Source organism: Helicoverpa armigera, chromosome 23 (assembly GCF_030705265.1).
Source record: "Helicoverpa armigera isolate CAAS_96S chromosome 23, ASM3070526v1, whole genome shotgun sequence".
NCBI lineage: Eukaryota > Metazoa > Arthropoda > Insecta > Lepidoptera > Noctuidae > Helicoverpa > Helicoverpa armigera.
In genome coordinates this window covers 6,944,657-6,970,043 of record NC_087142.1, presented here as the reverse complement: position 1 = coordinate 6,970,043, position 25,387 = coordinate 6,944,657, and the positions used below count along the sequence as shown (strand labels likewise).

At 38.4% G+C, this 25,387-nt stretch overlaps 1 protein-coding gene across 1 annotated transcript in view; it reads left to right on the top strand.

Moving 5' to 3' along the window:
* Nucleotides 1–8,045: 8,045 nt before the first annotated feature.
* LOC110373726 (neurogenic locus protein delta) overlaps nucleotides 8,046–25,387 on the top strand; it is a 33,747-nt gene continuing 16,405 nt past the window's right edge. The window contains exons 1-2 of the mRNA XM_021331067.3: nucleotides 8,046–8,371; nucleotides 16,279–16,578. Coding sequence (XP_021186742.2) covers nucleotides 8,324–8,371; nucleotides 16,279–16,578 — 348 coding nt within the window. The 5' untranslated portion in view covers nucleotides 8,046–8,323. The remainder of the gene's footprint in view (nucleotides 8,372–16,278; nucleotides 16,579–25,387) is intronic.

Below are 25,387 nucleotides of genomic sequence, written 5' to 3'. Positions count from 1 at the left end.
TAGAAGTTAGTTTGTGATACAATGAGAAATACGAAATGAAGTTTCTTCTTCAGGAACAAATACCTTTCAGAGGGTAGTTCCGTGACGGTCAATGAATTCAGCAAAAATGACTACCTACTTAAGTACACACTTCTAATGATTATGATTGTATGCATTAACACGTTCATCGCGGAAGCCCATTTATGCATCTAGTTAATATGACGCAACGAGATCTATAAGTTCTCGTCGTGATCCATCAGGAATAACGCAACGAGATCCAGCAGATCTCGTACGACTCAGTCACTTCAAACCCCAATAGTTTTATGAAATTTGAATAATTTTATATTTTTTTTGTATGTGTAGGTAGGGGATGATCAGACCTTTTAGTAGGTTTTCACCGCCTCAAGTTATGTCGAAAACAATAATGGAAAATTTACAAAATAGAAAAACGAGAACTTTTGGATCTCGTTCTGCACTAGATAGCAAGAAAATGCGAGTTCTTTTAGATCTCGTTTTGCAGATATTGCATAGTATCGATAAAAAAAATAGTGATGAGAAACAATAAGACCAACAACATTATCGATAAAAGTAATCATTTATTATAATAATAAACTATTCAGTGCAAAAAATGACAATGTTTTTCATTAAAACATGGAAGACACATAGTTTTTTCACACTTCACACAGAAACCTTTTACCTGTTTTGTCTTTTTATCAGCTTCCTTGCTAGTCATTGTTTTTCGTGCCTTTTCATAGCAACTCACACAACGTCTCTTCTTGGTATTCACTATATATTTGTGTTCAGTGGTCACTTCCGGATTACAGCGTAATTGATATGCACACATCGAAAGTTGACACGACACTAATTATTTTCTTGTGAGGATTCGCACGAGATCGCTACGAGATCCTTTAGTTCTCGTTTCGCGCTAGATGCAAAATTTTACTATTTGGTCGCAACGAGACCTATTAGATCTCGTACGTTTTTATTCATAAAAATACTACATCCAATGTACCTAATGTGAACAAAAATATTTGTCTCACTCTGTCAGTAAAGAAACATACAGAAATATCATTTGCCGAAATGAGATGGACATAGGATTTCACTTGCGCGATACTAAAACGTCACAAACGAGAACTAAAAGGTCTCGTTCCGCGTTGAACGTGTTAATTTCTTCTGGGAAACTGTTTTAGTAGCAGTTGCTTGCAAGATATTCTTACTTACAAACTTGTGCACGTATTCGAGTAGGTACGTTGAAATCCAGCGATTTTTCAATGCACCACTTACTTACGTCACAACTAGACAGGTTTCTTCGATATGCGTGTGCGCTATAAGAATGAATCGTGGCCATCAAAAATGAACCTTGAGTTTAAAACAATAGAATACTTAATTGTATCCAGGTATTTTGCAGAGATATTCGAAAACATTAGTAAGGACTCAAAATTAGCTTCATTCATGTAGGTTAGCTTTATTTATTTTAGAAATTGCCAACCCTAAAGGTCACATAAACCTACAGGTCCCTAAATGACCCTAAGATGCGCCGGCGCCGGTAAAATCCACATAATTTTCAAATTACCGTATCGAAAACACGTTCATATTTCGAAGTTGTAATTATCCAATATAGTAACATTTAGTATTACAGGTAGGTTGAGCAATGGTGAACGCCTTATACAAATTCACTAATTACGACGGCAGACGAACAGAAATCTATGTAAACTGGTTATGCGGGGATACAATGGGTACGCTACTGAAATTAATACTTACGGCATTGCTTTAAATATTTTTTACCTCAGTACTTACCTCTTCACAATAGATTGTAATTGCAAATATTAGATGAGTAAATAATTAAAATGCAGGTCCAAATTAACCTTTAACTTGTAATTCACTTTGATCATAAAAATGCATAACTTAGCCACATAAAAATCTCCAAAGATGACTTCTAATTTTATAACACAAACACATCCAACAGACTATTTATCGAAATTATAGTGTTTTACGATCGATTGACATGAAAACATGGGCAATCATTAGCTTGTCTATGGCGCGTTTGGCGGGAAAAGTTCTGTCGGCCATGATGAGTTCCAAATGATATTTTATACGATAATCAAATGAGTTTTATTAACATAAATAGTACCGCGGTTTATGCAAGTGAATGCTTCTTGTGTAATCCTGCATTCTTGAGCCCGGCTATGCGTAAGCGCTGAAACCGAGGTAATCGCGTACTTTCGCGGCCCGGCGAATCGTAAACTTGAATCGATTTCGTGATATTTGTAGCATCGATATTGTTTTTATCGATTTTATTTACGTGTTTTTGATGATTTTTGCGAATTACTTACCTGGTAAATTTTGTTATAGGTCTTGGTCAGGTTTAAAGGTCATCGGTAAAAATTACTAAAAAAATATTGCATAAATAAAAATCACAATAATTTACACGTTTTATAGCCTTGTTTATACAAAAGGGCAGCTCGTGAACAAGAAATATCGATAAACTCTAAAGATCTCAAGTATCTTAACGCTAGTTAGCGATCTCTGTAAGTAGTAAGCAGTAAGTAGAACCGCACCAAATATGGACAATAAAACTACTTAATTAAAATTCAGTCCAACGAAGAAATTGATTAACCACATATTTATTCGCCTCATGCTCACTGATAACATCGAAAATTCGCTTAAAAACTCCTTACTCTCAATTAGCTAATTAATGGTTGATAATTATATCTACGTTACCGTATATTTTATACAACATTTCTTGGGTCTAGAAAGCTGCGATCACTTTTTTTTAACACAACACGTTTATACATAGAAAGAAAAAAATCCTACAAGTTACAGCATTCGCGAATTCCTACCATCAAATTGTTTGTCATGGGAACACTTTCGACTAACATTACCACGCTTAAAAAATAATATCGATAATTTTAAATTACTGTTTTCACTTCAAACGTATCCGTCATAAAATTCACTCATCAACTTCGACGAATCAATTCATACGTCAGTGGATACCAACTTACATACTCCAAACACATAGAAATATCAACCTTATCTTTGAGAAATAAGGTCTACATGAAGTTACTATGTAAGTTTGTGAGAATTCAAGTGACGTATGGAAATGTCAAAGACACAATGAAGTAATGAAATCGTCCACGCACGAGCATTCTTCTCATAGTGTCAATATTGTTGTCTATTGTTCGGTGTCAATTAGGTAATTGAATTTAAATATGCTACTTAAGCTTCAATGTAAGGCTTTATATTTTAAAGGCTGTAAGTATCTTTCTGATGTTGAAATCTTGAGGGTTTTGCAGATTTTTGAACGGCACAAGGCGATCAAGGCGTTTGGTTTTTTTTTACCAAAAATATATCGATTCTGCTTAGACTTATTTCAGCCTACAATTTCAGTATTTAACCAGTGATAAACTGGTCCAAAATCAAGTACTAAAAAGCCTTTACCTACAAAATTAAATTCCCATGACACAGCAATCAAATCAAATCTCAAATCCTATCAGATAGAAGATAAAACTTAACATGTAGGAAGTGGTTTCAATAAAAAATCCTTCAGGCTTCAAACATACATTGCTCACGAATTATGTACATTGTACATTGCCTATGTATTGTAATTGACTACTTTGCATCATCGATATCAGGCCGCCTTGACCTACAGTTGTCGGTTAGATTCGTTATCAAATAAGAACAATGATTTTAATTTTGCATGCCGATAAAAAAATCTATGATTTGTTCCGTATATAAATTGAATTAAAAGAAAAAATGCTTATCATGTTATAATTAAGTCATCGCAAGATTTAAGGTTCCATAAGTGAGATGTACTAGTGTCTTTAATTTCTAGCGAAATTAAGTTACTTTTTATTTCATTTACGATAGTCCTATCTTCTCTGATTTTTGACACAAAATTTACAAAAAAAAAAGCTTTGTGTACTTTACCTATTCATGAAGTATCAAAACTTTTAGACCTTCGCCAATATGTGCATACAAGAAGTAGGTACAGTTTAAAAAATGCCTGAACTTCAAACAAATACAACCTATTTATTTTTAAGGGGCACGGAAAAAATCAATGAGTTGACGGAAAATTGGTGGATAAGTGCTTTCATTAAATATCATTTTCCTAGGAAATGTAAGCTCAATCTTAAACTTAAGTCCAATATATCATACGTTTAGCTCAGATTTAATATTTTGTCTGTTTTCATTAGAAAACTGAACAAATCGGAATTATTGGCAGCGACAATACTTTATAGATCTGTCATCTAAAAAAAAGGCGGTAACCCATTTCCCGCTAATTTTGATGTCATTTTGACAGCACAGATATTTTTTCACTGGCACAGGCATTAAAATAGGTCAGCCAAATACAAAAAAAAGTTTATAAATATTCCTGCATATCTCAAAAACTAATTTTGATGTCAGGGTCTGAAACGAGCGTGTTGGGCGTGGCTCAGGTGTGGTACGTCGGTGATTCTTTGTTTAAACACCACTAATGTTATTGTTCTACAGCACGCCATTTTATTGACAATAAGCTTTATTTAAATAGGTTTTAATCAGAGTTCATTCATTCGTATTTTGTACATTGAACTTAACTTAAGTTTATTTTTGTCATTTGGAATAAAAATAAGTTATCTGTTGATGCTAATTTTATTAGGTTTTACAGAGGAGGAAATGGTTAATAACCGACAATTGGGTATCGTTAATTTTATATTTTTATATCTAAAGATTGAGCTGCCGATAAACGTACAGATCTATTTCCGAACTCATTTAAGACTGAATTGATGATAGTTAACGGGTTAACCACAGTTAAATAGGGTTATTTGCGATGGCCACTGTAAAATTAATACTTCTTTGTGTGTTGCCAGACGATAGAACAGCTTGGTGTTATTAAACTATTATCGAAGTTAGCGTCTTAATTAGAACACCTGTTTTATAATTAAGTAATAGAACTAGTTTAAGTAATAAAACTTACTAGATCAAGATTTCCTAGTTGGTGTCCAAAAAGTTTATTGTCTATTATACGCTTTTTTTGGTATAGACGTAAAGAACTTAGCTTATTTTTTTATATCGTTGGAAGATGCAAGTAAATCCACGGAGCTATAAACCGAGGCCCACAAGCCATAGTTCACAATAAAAGCCTACGCTCATAGAATTTCAGTGAACCCACAAACTTGCATATTTTACAATTAACTATTACATTGATGAATCATCGTCCTTATATGTATAAGGTTTAAGATTACGTAAGTACCTAAGCATTATCCTAAGATTTGTAAGCGGGATTTACTTAGGTAATATGAAGAGGCCATTTTATGAGATTGAGTAAATAGTTGATATAACTGTCGAGCCTATGAGCTTAGTCAAAGCGAAAGACACATACCTATCATCATCATCGACCTTCTTATTGTCTCACTGTAGGGCACATTCTTCTTCTCATGCAGAGAAAGAAAGAATGCATTGATCACCACGCTTGCTCACCAAAAGACACATTACGGATCTTTGAAAATGATGTGACCAAAGTTAAAAGTAAATAATTCGCCTTTTACCCTTTTGGAGCTCATACAGTTTTAATTTCTTCCTAGATTAAAATTTTCAACTTCTCTTCGCGATTCACCTTACCCCTAATTACCTTCCAATTGTTTTTTTTTAAGTTTAATATTAACAATACATATTGTAAATGAATGCTTACAAAGTAATTTGGGTCTGTCAATTCCAGGTAACAGGCGTGCCTAGACTTTAATTAGGCTTATCGTTAATTAGGACGTTTCTCCTGGGAATGTCTTTATTAGTCTGTCGGCGAAATTAGTATTTGAAAGGTTTTTTTTTAAAACAATGATGCATGTATGATGAAGGTACGAAGGTAAAACAGCGAAAATGTTGGCCAATATACTTAATTAGTAGGAAGAATATAACATGGACTATATTTTGCAAAATCATTAAAAAGAAGATGGTTTGCCTTTTTGAGCGGGCCCCATAAAAGAATCCTTCAAATTCAAATTTATTTAGAAGGAGGTTCTATATTCGAGTAATAACTTTTTTATGTTCGTTTATCCATCGATTTAACAGCGTTTGTTGGTATAGACAACTTGTATTATTTCTGTAGTTAATAAATCTAAAGAATTTTACAAGTAACTTTGCTAAAGAAAATATCTTACAAAGTAAGCACAATAAACAAACACACACACAATACACGTACTTTACGACATGTGCACAAGATAAAGCCGCTAATTATTCCTTTCTCAGGTCTATTAAGAGTTTTAATTAATATAATTGACTAATACGGACGATGACTACTGTAAAACGCACTACTTAATTGCTAGATTTAATCTGCCTAGACTGTTAGCAAGATAAACCCGGAATTTAAACTAGTTTTTTTTTTAAGTGGCATAAAGAGAATTTTATCTGTTTGTTGTCTAGAGTTGCGGAGTTTGTATTTTTTTTAATCTGTGGTAAAAAAAAAACACATTTAAAAACATTCTTCGACATAGGTACTTATGTATGTACATAAGAAGGTAGTTATATATGGCAAAAAAATAAAGGATTTTATTTTAACAAAAATAGTGTTAGAGCATTAAATAAAAATTGCAAAGTTCACAGATGATTGTATTTTACCCATTCCAAGATGTACTAATGAATATTGAGATATAACTCTACATAAACTAATTGCCTAATTGAATGAACACAATAGCCATTTAGCCTACGGAGTGAACTAAATAAAAAGGCCGTTGTAAGGCGTGGTAGCCAATAAAAGTAGGTTATTCGTTCTACGAAGTGCGACAAGTAATTAGTTATTTTTTCGACACTAGTCGGTGCTAGGGTTAATTAATGTATTGTGTTGGAAAGGCTTTTAAAGGTGGTCCTATTTTATTTTTATATTTTATGAGAAATTATACCTACCGACCCATTTAATACTTACCTTATAAGTCGAAAAAAATAATAAAGTATAATTAATATTACTTAGCCTAGTATGAAAACAACACACCTACATACAAGTCAAGAAACATACAAAATTACCTTAGAAAAAAAAACTTACTTAATAAAACTATAACAAGGCAAATTAAAATAATGACTTCATTCTTCCTGGGCTACTGGCGTTTACCACTCCAGGGAACGAATGGTTGTTTTAATATAAATCATTCATTCAGCCTTTGGGCTTCATGAATATATTTATCATTCTCTTATCGGTTTTACCAGCTGCCAATAATTGTGCAGATTTACAAAAATTTGCATCCGTAAAATGAAACGTTATCACGCCAGCCCTGCGCTTTCTTATTTACATTATTTAAAAACTATTTTTCAATGGCCTACAATTAAACACTGTTTTATTCCAAAATACTTAAATAAGAACCTAATCACAGTCTTCGAATTAAGAAACTAGATCTACCTTAATTAAAAATACCAATACCAACGATATTAAGTAGTATAGATAAATATACTAAGATAAAAGAAAAAAAATGTTTTTTTTTAAATATTTTAATACGTAACCTGCCGAACCCTTTAGAACACATAAGCTATTTGTTCCCACCTAGTCTGCTAGGAATCAACTGATTAGCCCCTAACATCCACCCACATAATTTCCTAAAACAAGATAGCTAGTTAGGTACCTTCAGTAGGCAAACGTTGATAGCCTGCCTAACTAACTACCCCTATTGAAACTGTCACAACGGCATGCTAATAACTGTGTTACCATGTGACAAGCCAGAAAACCAGTATGTTTATTTTGAACTTTTGAGTGTCCATAATGAATCAAGCTACTGAACATGATTATAAATGGCCATGTGTACAGACACTATAAGCTATCAAAATTTACACAGCGGTAGACCGGTACTCGAACATCATTATACATTCTTTTGACAAGACGTGTCTTTAAATAATTAAAAAAAAGAAACTGCATAGCAGTCTATTCATCTCCGAAGTTTTTACACAGGGGCACGTGTTCGCATACAGTACATGGGCTGTTTTCCGTGTATTTTCTGGTCGGGTGCGCAGCGGTGCGCGCGGGCGGTGCGCGGGGCGCGCGGGGCAGGTCGCCGGCAGCGCGCATCAGCCGGCGGCGCGCCCGCACCGCGGCCGCCGCCCGCCCTCAGTCCGCCGTCACGCGCCGCCGCGACAACACGTTATTAAGGCCTCTGTACGCCACTATACGCGACGCGCGCGTTTCGAACGTAGTGAACGATCTCGCGACCGGTTCGCCGTAGCCCATGAGCGACCAGTGACATCTCGATACTTGTGCTGTGTGACTTGCAGTGAAACGCTCAGTGCATACATGTGCAAGTGATGGATTACTGCGGATCTACCTTCGAGTGCTGACGACCGGGTACGGTCCCGACGTATGCCCCGGCGCCGCTAGCCCGGACGCGCCAGCATGCGCGCCCCCGCGGTGCTCATCGCCCTGCTAGGGTTTCTGCCCCAGGTACTGATATCGACACCCAAAACCGCGAATCCCCGTTTGTTTACGTTTCGCATCGGCGTAATCCAATCGAAAACTCGTGGTTCGCATCGCTTCTCATAAACAAGGCAGCGATGCAAACCGGCGGGTGTAGGTGCGACCGCTGTGCACTAGGCGATAGTTTCCCACGAGCGTGGCGCGCGGCCGGCCTGCCAGATCGTCCTGGATAGTGCTGGGGAGCGAGGGTGTAGTGTAGGTTAGGCGAGCGAGCAGTCGTGACCGGCCGCGACTCGGCCCGCCGACTCCTCCCCGCGCCTGTGTGTGTCCGATACGTTTACCGAGCAAACATAGGTACATAGTTATAAAGAAAGTTCAGGTTTTAATACGACCGGCGCGCGGGGTCAGCTAGGTCGCGAGCCTCTTCGTTTTAAAATTAGATGCATTCCGAGGCTTTGCGGCGGATCCGAGTCGGCACGAGACGTGTTCGCGACGATCTGCATGCACTGCACCAACGACAAGAATAACTCTTCCAGACGAGTCTCAAGGCGCGCGATATTTCGGGCAGGGTTAGTAGTTCGGTCTAGTTTACACGACAGAACCCTTTGCTTGTTTATTGACCGTCGCTAATCGTCGGAAAATAGGCGCCGAAAGTACTTAAACTGGACATAAATAAACAATGCGCTCTAGATGAAAGTTCTGAGAAAATTGACAAGAGGTGGTAGACTGTAAATATCTAGAGTAATATGAGGTCATCGCCCTGTGAACCGGTCAAGGTTACTTGTCCTACGCCAAGGGTTGCGGCCGTGGAGAGCTCACGGTGACGTGTGAACTTCACACTTCATGTAACTTTCGTGCTTTTTATCGCAACACTTTTATATGCGATATAAGTAGCCTGGCTTATCGATAAACGTAGACTTAATTAACTTCGTTATTTGCCTCATTAACGACTAAAGGAAACATATCAATCATTCGAGTGTAGCCTTTCAGTCCAATGGGCGGAGATACAAGATGTTTATTTATGTCCGGAGAACATCTAAGAGTACCTACATTTTAAACAAGCTAAAGAAAAGCACATCGTATGATTCACCCAACCACCGGTAAATAGGTACATGTTCGAGTCGATACTTAATCGATATGTAGATCTCCGCCTTACGTTCCCAACATTGTTAGGAGTGCGCCTAGCTAAAGTTAAGCCTATTTACAAGCGCTACCGAAATGTCAACAAGGGCCCGATAATAATAAAAAAATCGATACTTGTCTCGGGTAACTTTTTGTTCTCCCGCATCGTTTACCGGTCTCCGAGTGCAATTTACAACGAGGGAGCTATTCCCCAATGTATGCGTGTGCGCACTGTGAACGAATAGTTATAATGTGTTCGCAAAATGTACCGTTAATATCACAAACACATGCACTTTGTTATACGAATATTAATAAAACTCGTCCGCGAACAACCGGTGTGTCGGGAATTGATCCTCACTCCGGCTGATCCGTGTGATTTTTGTGCACTTTTTATCATCAATTGCTGTTTTAATTGTTTTTCTGATGCGCCAATCAGGTTTAATTAAATAGTGTGGGTCCTTTTCACACCAGCATACATTGTGTAGGTATCTATTTATTTATAGTCCTGTGCGTGTGTGTGCGTGCGAGTGAGTTTTCAAGGCGCTATAATACATTATGAATGAAGTCGCGTTGTTTCATAAAAAAACGGTATTTTGCGCACCACCGCTCAGGACTGGTTTGTCTTGCCCCTGGTCCCGTCTACGTGACGACGATCGTGCATTGATGTAATTGTCCCACCGATCAGTCAACTCGATTCTTTATACTCGATACATCCGTAGGAATCGATGTCCGGATTTTTCTTTTTTTACCACACGTGCAAGCCAGTAGCTAATTCAGCTGCATTATTCTTTCTTTGATCGCGTTCGAAACTCGAATCGCGTGATCATTCCACCGCCTTTTTGATCGGAAGCGGCGTCGGAAACACGTCTGCCCGAAAACCGCAACGTAATAATTTCCAATTTCAAATAAGTAAATAATTCACTGAAGGTTGCTTGTTTCGATTCGTGATCGCGTTTATCCCTGAGAAATTATTCAGAGGATAGGTTTATTAAAAACGGTTGTATCCTTATTTTCCATGTATGGTTATAAATTAGTTGATATTTTTTAATGCAATAGGTAGGACATTGTTGCATTCTATAACGTATTCTTGATTACGCTCGGCGTCTACCTGTCGCAAATCTAGGACATAGCATGTCATAGCGCGCATGGAACGTTAGCAGTGCGTGTATGATTGCGTTGCGATTGGTGATATAATCGATATATATTTCAATTTTAGGTGTGTATCTGTCTATGTGTTCAGTGTAACTTGTCTATGCGTTCATAGGGCTGTCAGAGTTTATATTCGAAATTTAAAATTCAACTCATAAAGTTGCCAATTCAATGTTTAAAAAATAAAAATGAAATCTGTTTTTTAATTATAAAGGAAGTTAACAGTTTGAAACTGGTAACCCCGGTAATATTACCCGAGCAGGTGCAGTCATTAATGGCAACTCTTAAACACACTAACATCTGCTTTTTCCACAATCCACTCAAGTCGGGCACACGAATTCTAATTGCCGGCTTGACATGTTGATTTAAAGTTCAATTCTCACTGTTGAATTGGTTAACTGAGTAAACCAGACGTTTTAATGGTCATTTTTACTGCTTAAAACCTCATATGAAAGTAGACTAAACTGTTATACGTGTCATACTTAAACTTACTAAAACTTGATCAAGTTTTACCTACATACGTTCGTAGAAAATGTTGAATTCCATTAGATTAGATATTAAATGCCTACCTAGAAAAACTAGCCAGCAGCTTGAATTATTTCTAATAAAAATGCCTAGTTCGTAATTTCAATACTGTAATCCACTAGTGTTCTCGTACCGTAAAGTTTACTTCATAAAGTTGGGTAACTAGTGTTAATTTTATATGAAGAAACCATTTCGTTAGCGAATACCTACCACTAACAAAGTTTTCTCTGTAATTTCCCAACAATTTGGTAAGTAAAATACTCTTATTATAAACCACCTGCCGTTTTAGAACCTCATTCACGAAAAAATCACATAAAACAGTAACAAAAGCACAATAATAAATTAAACGTCATATGTCATGTTAGCAATAACTATTTAAGTATGTGAAACTCCTTAACGGTAGGTTTTTAACCCTGTTATAATTTCGTCCATTGTCCAAAATGGTTTTTGTTCTATGTGAACCGACTCAATTATAAAAGACTTTATACGAAATACGTATAATCGCCGGTTTTTAACAGCTTAACTATGTGAAATTTTAAGTTTTCGTCTCATTGTGACGAGCATGTAATGACCGATTGTGAGGCGCGTGCGTCTCTCAATAGATACTTGGAAAAATATAATGCATCTAAAACATACTTTAAAAAATTATACTGTATGAAAAATACTAAAATTAATTATGCCATAACATAATTGGCCGATGTGGAACAGCCGCTCATTACAGCCATATACGGCCATTAAAATGTATAAAAGTTTTTGTGTTTCAATCCCGTCCGGACGTTTAATTGATTCCCAGTGACATTCGTGAAAAAACAAATATGGCTGCCAGGACCATTGATCAGATTACGCAATGTAACCAAACTGGATGCTCGGGGAAGTCAATATTATGTATTATTTATAAACAGACGCGATGCTTAGCTTTCTTGTGCGAAATTATCAAAGGATAAGTCGATTGAATGATGTGCTTCGCGATAAACCATTACCATAAATGTGTTTGTAATAAGTAAATAATTCAACCCTATTTCGGAACGAGTGCGCAATGTCGATGGTAGGGAGCTCGTTCGTTTTCAAATTTCGAAATTTATCGGATGCCGCGTAATTCAACCAGTAACCTTCTAATTTAAGGTTCTATTGTTTAGTGTTGCTAGTGCAAATTATTAAATTCCGAATTGGGTAAATGTGTCAGCGAAGCTGGTAAGTGTAGGTTGCACAAGAATAGAGCTTCAGGCATAGCGGAGTGATGAGTCGGTGCTTCTATTACACGTGGGTTGAAAGTTAAGGCCATAAGTTGACAGTTATGAATACTCACTTACTTGATGCTGCGAATAAGTTATTACTTACTGTGTGGGCGTCAATTAAGAAATAATTAAACGCGTAATGAGAATAAGATTACACGCTCGTTATTTCGTAACTGCATCTAAATCTTCTTATGTACTCAAAGTGGTAAGCAAACGGAACTGTGGTCGACTGTATTATACCGTTTCATAACGTTGCAACGAATTACGATGTGCAATGGATGATAGCAGTTACATTGAAAATAATTCCATTCCTTCCTCTACGCATTAAGTATCGACATGATGTATTTTAGATCGATATTCTATTGACAATTTAGTAAGCATCAATACTGCAGGATGATTTAAACTATCTCCCAGCTTTTCAAAAGTGTATGTCAAGTAATTATTTCGGTAGTCAAACAAGAAAGGTTAAACTCTAAAGAATTTTAATAAGTTCCATATTCAATCTCGTCAGTGAGAGGTTCACACGTATAATCCCAATAACAATTCAAGCAAGAAGATCTGGTTTACGATATAAGAGAGTACACGACTCCGATCATAGCGCTCCGTACACCGACGCACGAAATCTCAATTCGCTTGTGCAACACGCTTAAATAACCGCAAAATACCTTATTATGCGCTTTCCATATACGTTCTAGGCAATCTACGGGGCCTATTACGTTCCTCGCTCATGATTCTCCGTTAATTTCAAATTCCTGACTTAGATCATAAGTTCTTATGTCGGCACAGCTGCCAGCATCGACACAAAGGAGATCGCAACATTTGTCGCGCGACTAAATATCCTTACGTTTTATAAAAGGCCGTTTATTTTCTTCTAAAGACGTTCTGTGAAACGGAACGCCCTTTGTGAGCCAACCCGGCGCGTCCCCCTCAACACAATACCGACATTGAAACTAAGTTCTGTGAAAAGTCAGGTCAGAAAACCAATTAGTGACAGCGTTCATTCATCAGCTGCTATAAGACTTAATATAATAGTTTTTTCCATGTGCAATTAATTTGGTCTCGCGCCCGTCGTTCTATTTAAAGGCCGAACATCTTTATGGCATGTGTAGAATATGAACTCTAAAAAACCTAAATGAAAAAATAAATCATACTCGATGATTCCAAATTTAAATGGGATATTGCGAATTGATGCACTGGCCACATCGTCGCGCTATTAAAAGACTCTGTTTTGGTGTTTATTTTAACACATTTCGCGTGTGTATAACGGGAGAGATGAAAAACATTCCCCTGTGTTTCATTATTTGTGTTATTTTTAGACTACGTTCAACCTGCTTGAACGAGTGTTTACTCTGTTGCCTTACTTACATACAATAGCGTTCACATTATTACTCCTTATTATATCTCCGGATAAGTGACTTCAAAAATGCGTTTCGGCTTAATACTAAGAGGTAAATAGCATCCGCTTAGTAAGTGTTCAATAAATCATTCTGACGCAGTAATTTTCTTTGAAAATATGTCTAGATCGTGATTCTGTACGATTAAAACAAAAAAGAATTAATGTAACTCAATATATTAGTTGAAATGTTATTACGAGATGGCCGATTAGGTATTCAAATCAATTTGAATGGTTTGCTCGATGGCTCGCTCGGCGCAATTAATGTTGCCATGCTCGTACTTTCCTTTTAACGTGGAAAAAAAATATTGATGTTCACGACTGACGTCGAATGCATTAACTTGTATTGGTATGTTAAATAAATTAACGCCGTGTTGATTACTGACACACATTCGAATTTGTTGTATCGATTAATTTAATAAAATAGATCGTGTTAAGAAAACAATTTGAAGGTTTTATTAAAGTTAAATAAAGGTAGTGACTAATTGTCGATAAAAGTTAGCGCCTTTTAAAATGTAGTCTAAACAACATCAATCAGAGAATCAGCGCGTCAAATCTGCCCGAAGACATAATAAAACATAAGTTATTCGGTAGTCGGGTAAGTATTATTTAATTGTCGGTCTGTCCAGCCCGGGGCGAGGCGATGAACGCTCGCTTCCCGCTACGTTTTTTAACGCACTTTTTGTCTTTACCGTAATTCACTAACTTATTTACATTAACAACTTATTAATAGTTCAATCTATTAAGTAGTTTGTACTTTAATTTTTAGAAATTAGCTTTTATACAGTAGACCACAATCCATCAAATTCCTTGCTACTATAACTCGTCTATAAACAATTGACCGACAAAAAAGGGGATGTTTAGAGTGGTGCGTAGCTTTTTTTCTGCATTTTTTTGGATCCGCTCCTACCTGACAACCACGTGAATGTGTGAAGTGAGGGTACTCCATCCTCCTCTTTTGTAAGCTAGAAGAAAGAGAGGACGCGACGTTTCGCGCAGTCGGATACAGAGTTTCACCCCTGTCGCACACGCAGGAAGTTTGTTCAAATCTGGTGTATTTTTTTACCGTGGTTTTGTTTAAACGGGGGCTGAATTTGACGAGGATAGACATACCGTCTAATAGATAAGGCTCTACTGAATGGATGATTGTTCTGTCTCTTATCTTTGACAATACAAACTGAAGGTCATACTTCGTGGGAAACTAATTAAGAAAGCTTCTGAATGTGGTTATAATCCATTTGTTATGTGCCAAGCAAAAACCTCTGTACGGTCCCGGAATCTATGATACATACATTATTTATTCATGCTTAATTCAACATTAATTTTGCCTTGTATGTAAGCCGGGGCTATTAATAATGAGATGAAGGCTTATCAACAAAAAATATTTACTAAAATATAGTCAAAACTGACTGTATAAGGTATTCTGGGTCATTAACAAGTCTTATAATGATTCGGACCACGTCACGATTTAACGAGAGACATACTAAAGTTTTATGAATGTAATTTATTGTTGTATAGCCAACTAAATAAATAATCAATTAGAACGAAAGCACCGGAAATGATTCTTTTAAAACCTTTTTTATTTCATAAAGTTTATACCTTCTGCGCGCGCGCAACATAGTATTAGTCGCCGGTAATGATTTGCCAAGACATGGCCGCCATAATTTAATACGTACCACTTCCTTCCGATGCCATATAAAACAGGATAGGCTTTTTGACTTAACTTTTATAATCTGTGTTATTTTAAATTTTAATTCGACATTTACCTTAGCTTGGCTTTAAATAGTTTTAACATTATAAAACTCCTTGTTTCTTATAATTAATAATTGCCAGCACATAATTATATTAACCATACAATGTAAGGATAATAGACGGCTGTTCTGAAACTGCTAACATTACAAGCTCGCTCCCTAATGCATTAGTCTTAAAACTTGTTGACCCTACATGCACTGCGACCAACTGCATTCTTCCATTAATATAAGGGTTGTGCACCCTGGAGGGCAACAGAACCAGTTATTATTATTCATACAGTACAAAAAAACTCAGGGGAATTCTAGTCGTCTCTTTAACAACTGCTTATCTATCATCGCGCTTCAAAATATCCAAGTTCTTCATCAAAATCGGTAGTCCTGACTAAGATCGTTTAAAACAAAGCGGGGGGTATTGTTTGACAGTTCGATTGACAAAAAATGCATTGTTACGTCAGTAACGTTCGAAATTCGATTCATAGGGGTGTTACCGGGTTCACCCCACACGCGTTGTTACTTGCAACCCCATTTTTGAGCGACCTACATAAAGTGTCCAGTAAAACCGTTAATGTCTCGACGGGATCGATCGCACGGACAGTTGTGCAAATAGTTTGTTTGAGGATTACATCTTTGGGGCGACGAAAGCTGTATTGCCAGTTTGTTTGTTGTTGTCACACTGAATCTGATATATTGACACACTTAATCTTTACATTTACCCCATTCCTGACACGTTTACTACATTATTTGTTTTTCTCCTTCCAGGTGCTGACGTCTGGTTCCTTCGAACTTAGGATAAAAAGTTTTACGAACTCATTGGGTAGGTTAAGTAGTGGGCAGTGCTGTGATGGTTCCTCAAATAGTGACGCGCCGTGTTTGGCGCCGTGCAGGACTAAATTCCGAGTGTGCCTCAAGATATATCAAGCTAACATCGACACCACGTCACCGTGTACCTTCGGTGACATTACAACGCCTGTGTTGGGCGGCAACTCATTGGATGTGCCCAACCTGCACGTGGAAGGATTTAGCAATCCCATCGTGTTCCCCTTCGATTTCACATGGCCGGTAAGTGTCTTAAAATAAGTCTTTCGTACTCGTAGACGGTATTGATGTTTCGTAAACAAAACAACACCTCATTAATTTTGTAGGCAACAGTAAAATCAATACGTCGTAAAAGAAGCATTAAGTAGCAACCCTACATCAATAAATCAACGCGCTGGAAGTTACCAACGCTCAAATTCCAATAATCCACGCGGAGACCACTCCGGCCATCTCATTCGCCGTAAATAATAGTAAAAAAGAAATTAAGGGATTCTATATTCAAATTTGACAGAAGCGATGACGATAAGAATACTTGATGGTTTAACGAGCAGCCGCGTGGGAGGATTACAGCGTTCAATGGTTCATTTTTAATTAATTATGAAGTCGCTCTGTGTACGGGCAGCCGTGTGTTATTAGATGTAGTCGGTTAGCCTTCGTCGTGGCTGTGTTCTCATCTTCACCGGCGATTAGAGCGCAGAGGCCGGCCGGAATCGTGATTCGATATTGTAATTACATGTTATTTATTTACAGATCGCGCTTAGATCTATCTCGATTCCAAGGATAACGGACGTCTTAATTGGACCTTAGTTACGGTTATTTCGCTCGGCGTCAATTGTGTACGGTTTACACAGGCCGCGTGTGGACCTAGAGGTTTCGAGTGCTATTTGTATTTTATTTAGCGGCCCGCTTCAAATGTCGTACCGTCTCGTAATGTTTGAGCAAACAATCGGACCCAAGCCGCGCTTGCACAAGCTCCGACCATCTGGAGAAAACGTGACATTTGGTAACTAAACCAAACTGCAGGTACACCCAACTGGGCATAGTCGAAATTTAAAACTTTTTCGGATAGTGGAAGCGCGTCCGGTAACTGCCGCTATCATTCCGAATGAATTGGCGCTAAATTGAAACTTCCTGTTTAAATTCACATAGAGCTCTCTATTGCAAGCATGTGTTGACATGCGATCAATTGAGCGAAAGCGGCCTGCAGAATGGTTTAATCTATCAAATTTCAAAAGTGACAGGCTAAGCTGACGTCGATTCTACGCCATGTGCAGTTTATCTTACTGCAGTCGGACATCGAAAGTCACCCATATGTCGCTAAAACTGTTAAATCCTGTGCCCGAGGATATGCGCCATACGCCTCGCCGCTTACCGATACAGTTACAGTTCGATGCGTCTCATTTAAATAATACAATCTGCCCCTAGCATTATTAGTAGAAGCTGACTTGGATTTTTTCTCACAATGAGGTCATCGTCGGCCAGAGAAGCGCCTGTTTTACGAGGCATATCGCGCGCACGAATAAATATGTACCGGGTTATGTGTTAGTATATGGTATGTTCCGCACGCTGGCTTCGTGACCGGCCCGGCAGGTGAACGGGCTCCGCGCCGAGACGCTCGCAGACGCTCGATTTTCGAATTTGACATTTAATTTACTCATCGAATTCTCGATGGCTGGCATCACAATATTTTGAAACTTGAACCAGCCAGCGCGCTGACACTAACCGGCCTGCTGTAATACAACCTCGGCGAAGTAATCTTAAACGCAACTGCATCCGAACTTTATCTGATCCCTTGTGAAATAAATCGGTGCTAGAGCCGTAAGGAGATTTGACCCGCACGATAATAGGTCATGAGCATATTAATATTACTGACAACATCGAACAGTGAAATTACAAGTAAAGCGGCGCGCGCGTTAACGACGCATAGAAACGATATATCATGCAGCGTTTAGAGAAAGAGATGGCTCACTCCGAAAAGAAATCTCATTTGTATGCAGTCGCTCGGCGCGGCGGCGGGATTTCATTTATTTCACTCTCATACAATTTGTGTTTGTAAATCACAAGTTTTATATTGTGATGCGCACTCCGAGGCCCGTTAGGCAGTCCGGATGTCAAAGAGGTGAGGACCGGATTATGAGCGAGTCTTCGCACGTACCGAGAGCGGCTAATGGCTGGCTCACATCGCGGATAGGAGAAAGGTCAACGATACTTGCCCTTAATGCCAGGGGTGTACACCCCACGGCATGAACGGGCCCATTCACTAGCGCCGCGTACAACCGTTATCCGCTGCCGTTTTAATGCGAAAAAATGTTGAGCTTATGCAATTGTGCATTTACACCTGCTTTGCGGAGAGAGCGCCAAATGTCACAGTGTGCTTCCGCGCATGCGCGGGCCCGGCGCGCGCGCATTACGCGGGGCTGGCCGTGAACTATACTTTTTATGGATCCAAGATCCGTATTGCGTGATGTTACTCATAGACGGCATTGTGTCTTATCTTAATAAATTTGTCCATCATCTATTGTTACGCAGTTACAATAAATTCGATGGTTAATCTCTCGCTATTGTAGTCTGCAGCTGTTAATTCGAACTGTTTGGTGAGACTAGGAAGTGCAGTGTAGGATCGTAGCTGTCGTCTGATCATAACTCACAAATATTCCGCAAGTCATTTTCCCACGGGGCGGGGATTACGAAGACCCCCTACTATTTACGATCTTGCAAAAACTCGCACCGAACGGTCGTAATTATTAATTGCGGAAATACCTGAAACTGTTTTTCTAAAGACCTTTATCCACCGCATCTTAAAATAGCTCGTTTAATTTATTTTAAGTGGAACCTTTGCATGCATAGCGGTTGCTAATAGCGACAAATATCTAAAATTAAAATAGTTATTTGAAGGCTTAAAGAATAACCCTAGAATGCAGCGGGAGGTGGGCCCTGTATTCTTTAATTAGTTAACTTATCTATTCCGTTAGTAACACCTTGAATAAAAATAACGAGTTTCTTTAGTTTCGTGATAAGGAATGTTAGTTACTAGTTACTGGTAAGCTGTGGGCGAAGGAAATAATAAATTAGAATTGTTTTTAGGACATAGGTGCTGAATATTTTGCGATCATTTGCCTTTAGTTAATTTGCTTGTATTTTTTATTTATTCTTTGCATACTACTTATGACATTATTTGCCTTTAATTTTTAGCCCTATTTTTCAATGTCAAATCATCAAAATTTCTCTATTCTAGAATAAATAATTTCCAATCTAAATAGGAAATAATTAATAATAGCGATATTTTGACGGCCACCGATAACAAGGCCATGTGCATCTCATGTTTCGGAAGTCATTACCAGCAATGTGGCACAAACCATCCAGCATTTGTTACCGACTTGACTCATTTCATTAATTAACCTTAATTAAAAACACCAACTTAAATGACCAAATTCATGTTTTTAAAAATAATTTTCTAAGCAACAGACCGAGAAGTTCAGCTTCCTCTATGGTTCGGAGCAAAAAGTATGTATGCAAGTTAACTTGTGTAGAATTAACAAAACAAATACTACATTATCTACGGTTTTAAAAGCTCAGCCTGATTAATGTATTTGTGTCGTTAAGTGAAGAAACACACGTCTTTATTGTGGAACAAGTAGACTAAGCAACAGCGTAACTAATTCTAGAGATTGTTACTTATTTTGCATGTTTCGTAAAATAGTTTCACGCTCCAAATAGCACCGCTCTAATGAAAGTATGAAAATTCTTCTTTAAGTACCTACATGGTCACAATTCATGCGTGTACCATTTTTTTTTAAATAAGTACAGGTGTATTCTGAGAAATTAACGTTTTAGTGACGTCACGTTCCATTCGAATTTCAAAACAATAGTACGGTAACGCACGCGGCGTCGGTCGAATGCCGTTCTTAATCCATTGTCGCGTGTGAACTCAGTCGCTTTTTGCGCTTCATAGCGGCGTACACATTAGAAAGTAATTAACGATCCACAGCGCGTCGCGTAAAAACTCACACCTCGACCAAACTTGTGCCTCAAATCGTCAGTAATTACATTAGAATCGTAATCGGTTACGCGCCCCGCATTATTATTCGCCCGACAACCGCCGCTTATATAAGTTTCCACTTCAAAAACGTAAAACCTTCGCACGCATCATCGACTTATTACTACATAATGTAACGCGATATGAGCGTCGGACGCTTTATAAACCCATAGTTGGAGTAACTTCCGTCTAGTTTTTTATCGTGGAGAGAGCTCTTAATAATTTCCTTTATTTCAATCCGCTCGCGCTCGCTCGGGATCCTCTTAAAATACTTACCCCTACATCCGCTTCTTTTAATAAAGTCTACCGAAGCTATGGAATGCCTCATTGGATGTTGTTCCCTCTTCGACAGCGTCTTATATCTCTCTCCTTTCCGACGCGCGGCAATTAAACTTTAAACAAAAAAGCATCGCGAAAGAAATTCCACGTAAAAGTAGGGTGCGCGCGTTACTGCTCGCTGTATGCGCCATTACAATATCACTTGTAACGCGATTTCATAAGTTTCAAATTTAAACAATCGGAGCGTGGATAATTAGTCAGGTTGCATTGTTCGGAGCCAGTGCACATGCATTCAGCAACCTATCAATTAACCGGTCTCTGCTATTCTAGCTGATCCGCCTAAATAAACTGAACATACTTACGCGTAACCGAACGTCACTATTATTCCCAGTGCTAAAATAACAATGCGTGCATTAGAAAACTGGCTAGTAAATAATGTTTAGTCATACGAAAGATAAAGGAATAAGCTCATCACAGTGAATAGACAATAAAAGTTAACCGGCCTTGTTATAGTTGTTATTACAACGCCTCTCCGAGCGAGCGCTAAGAAAACACTCCTTTTTCAAATGGACGCTCGTTTACGGTCAAATTCTGACATTTTAACTGCGTCTCTATAACGTTTACGGCTGCTAATAAAATTGTTCAAAGAGCCCGATTTATTATGGTAGCCAAAAAGTAATTTGCGTCCCGGTATTTTTTTTAACGACGCATATGTATGCGGATTAAATACCTAATTGAGTGATGTCAATCAAAATTCGAATTATGTGTATAAATAGGCAGTCGGCGCGTTCCTAAATAAATCCGTGTCCGTTTTAGGCGATCGAGCGCGTTCCGTTTTTATTGAGTGGCGGCCAGAGTGCGGGTGAGTTCTCACGTACTGCTAGGGCGAGGAGCCCTCAAATCTGCAATGATGAAATTCCTCGCGTTCCTGACTTTATTCATCACACGCGCGCAGTTTCTAGGAATTGTGAGTCGCAGTGCGAGCGGCTCACATGCTCCGCTCGTATCCGCAACCTCGCGAATAAATCGTCGCCATTATTTAGTATGGGAGGAGCGCCGGTACTTACGTACGTACGTACATACTTCGACGAATTTATGGACGTGTCAAAGGCCGATCATAGGCTGGGAACTACCGCGAGCAAAACTTGCAAATTAGAATGACCGAATGTTTTGAATTTGTCAGAAATCGTACACCGAAGACCCCGATTACATCTGGTCAAGATTCAAAGTGGAAGTTTTCTTAGAACCCGCCACAATTTGTCAATGTTCACACGGTGTGATTCGATCACTTTTGGCAACCGTAATACTTTATTTCCATACGATAACCGTGTTTTGAATATAAACATTTCTATTAAAAGTAGTAATACAAGTCATCGCTGTTTCTAGTTTAAATACTGGCGTATGCAAAGTGGATTAGGAAAAAACTGAGATGATATAAAAATATACGGATCATGTCGAAACTTGTACGTGGAGGCTGTGCGCGTCATTCTCGGTAAAATCCGGATGAACCGATCAGGAGATTGTTTGTTTTTAGTGCGGTTTCGGTTTCATCGGCGTACCCTTCTCATGGCCTTATCAGATCACGGTAGAGAGCGGGGCCCGGCGTGGATGTCTCACAAAATTTGTTAACTCGATTCTTTATTTTTTAATTCTTATGCTTCATTCAAATCGGTCCGTTGTTTATGGCCGACATTTTCATTTTTGGAATTCTTCAGCGGCGGGCTGAGGTCCCGGCCGTCTCCGAATACCGCCGATGCCATGTGAAAATTAAGGGTACCCTTTTTCACTTCGGCCTCGATTCAAAGTCCCGAATTCCTTATGCGAGTGTCTTTTTTCGCGATGATTGTAATTGAGGGCAATAAATTGTTAATGTCTGACTTATTTCGTGTGTCGTATACGGAGCGGACCGGTCGTTAGCGGTAAAAAAAGTAGTTACGTCTGTCTTAATGTTTCCTAGCTGGGTTTCGTAAAATAATCGTCACAGATATAAAGTATAACATTTCGTTTGAGTTACGACTGGCTTTTTAACTTTTTAATGTTTCCCGGTAAAGCGGGCTGGGTAATTAATCCTTTCATAATGTACTAAACAGTCGGTTAATTTTTCCTATGTGGTCACACCAGTGTTTACTTTCTCGGTTTTAGTGGGCAACACTGGAACTTTATTATAGCATCAATTTAATGGTTATTATTTATGATTGGCGTGTGAAAATGGTTAACGTTTTTAATTGGTTGAACATTTTATGTCGTACCTGGACGTTAAAGATTAGTTAATTGACACGTCTCTCGGCGAGTGAACAAAATTATCTCATGAGCTTATTTGCAGTCTGCAGCGATCAAACATCATGAAGTTCATATAAAGTTATAAAAAACTGTCCTGTTGATTTCCCGAAACATAAAATCAACATTTAAACACTAAAATGTTTATGAATTCACACGTTAAGTAGGTATAAAGTCATAAATCTTGCGTAAGATTGTTGGAACAGATCCAAAACTCTTTATAACATTAGAATCATATTGCTTTATAAAAAAGGAACTACATACACGTATCTATTCGGGGTTTTTACCTCTTAATTTTAAGCATTCCATTTTCGAATACAAACAAAGGATTTCTCTTGTTAAACAATTTGAATTTGGAACTTGGTAGGTTCACATGAGCCACGAGGTCGCTATTGCTTTGAGAACGTCTCGCTTTTGTCTATATGCGCTTGCGCAGACGTGCTCGTACACCAACAAGGATAAACCGGCCGGCTTGGAAAGTACGTTCAACTGCTAAAATAGCTCCGCGGAGGTGGCCTCGCGATTCAGCAGCGCAATAGAGAGGCTCAGTACCTCGCTCAGTTACTTGACTTTAACACGAAACTGCTTAACATTCTAACAGAATGCATGTATGTACTCCATGTCGCCAATAAACTGTCGACCTGAATTTTTTGTTGGAGAATATTTGTACAGGAAGTCTCCCGTTCACACGGTGTTTATTACATTTATTACACAATCCCAACAAAACTTGCAGGCCTTTTTATTATACAAGAAAACCTAATTCGGTATTAAAATTATGATTCATCGGGTCAATGCACCTCACATTCGTCGCTGCCAAAATAGAAGGAGATAAAGTTAATTAAATGCATTAATAAATAAATGCGCTCGAAACGCTTTTAATAAATAAAACAAGTTACGCGTTCCATATTTATCGGACAGACTTGAATTTGCATATCTTTTTTAATTTGACGTATTGTACGGAGCAAGTCTTCAGTTGTCTACATATCAACACGACAACATTCGATTTACAAATCGATTCAGCCATTCATTGAAATCGAGACCTTATTGCATCGCGTTAACAATCGATTTTAAGACGCTGGCTGAAGCACAACTTTGTCGGGGTACAAATGAAAAAAAAAAAACCTGTCCAAAGCGATGTTACCACACTAGCAAAGTGTGAAATATGAAATCACGACTCTTCCACTTGCCCGGGTGTTTGTGTTCCAAATATTTTCTCGTGTCGAAACGATACTCGAAAGCGAACTAGGTACGGTAATATCTTTTTGTGATGTTTTATATAAATACTTCCGATATTGTACACTATTGACCGAAACCAATGGTAAGGTGACCTTGTTCCATTTTATCGAAGCGGTACCTCTGACTATTACTGTTTACGCTGAGAACTCCGATGAGAAACCCGTAGTCTCTTTCAAAAGTTTTTGTTAATCTCTAAACTCAATAATAAGCTGTTACCAAAACCAACAAACAAGAGAAACATCTGTTGCCATTTTTAAACGGCTTCATTTCACTTAAACAATAAACAGAACAATAGAAGGCGAAACACGTGGCGAGGCCCAAACAGAGGTCCTTTTCACTGGACACCTGATTATACCTTTTGTTCTTTAAAAATCCCAAACACATGGCGCTAACAAATAAGAAGCACTAAAGTTAAGCTCGGTTCCCACGTATCCTTTCGCCGGATTCTTTAATTAATAACGAAATAACGTCGAAACGAGCTCCGATATGGAAGTAGCCTCTTTAGGCACCCCCATAAAACGATTATCAAATAATTCCTCTGCATTCATACCGTGGTATCAGTCTATTCGTCCGTAATACAATTTAACGCATCGCTCTCGCGGGATAAAATTAATGTGTCTCGATACGGTGCGATCACAGCCCGATATTATGTTTTTAATGAATAAAAACCAAAAAGAACACGTTCAATTCGGAACGGTGATCATTAACGCGTCGGCTGGCGATGCTACAATATTTCAGAATTTAATCGAATACCTACTGCGTGTGTGACGACTGATAAAATTAGCATTTCGCAAATAAGGCTAGCTTAACACGGACTAATACGTTTCCTTAATTGCCTGTGTAGCCTAGGCAACGAGTCTCGCCGACTTGTTGTATAAGTATACGGTATCGCCAACTCGACACGTTCATAAAGGCTACCTGCACACGTACGCTTACGTCGGCCGCTTTTTATGGGCTGGCTCGAGAGTCACTGTCGTGGGAACCGGCATATACTTACGAGCGACCACAGCTGACCGAAATGCGTTCTCCATACTCGATTAACAAATCAATACGCTCTATACTACGACTCGCCATATTTGATCGGGTGCACGCAACACAAATCATAATAAAGTATTTTGACAAGCGTCTCTCGCTCCTTATATTGATACGACGTTTACGATAAATCCGCTTTTCAAACACTGATAATGGTGATTTTGTATCGTTTAAGGTTTAAATTCGTCCAGG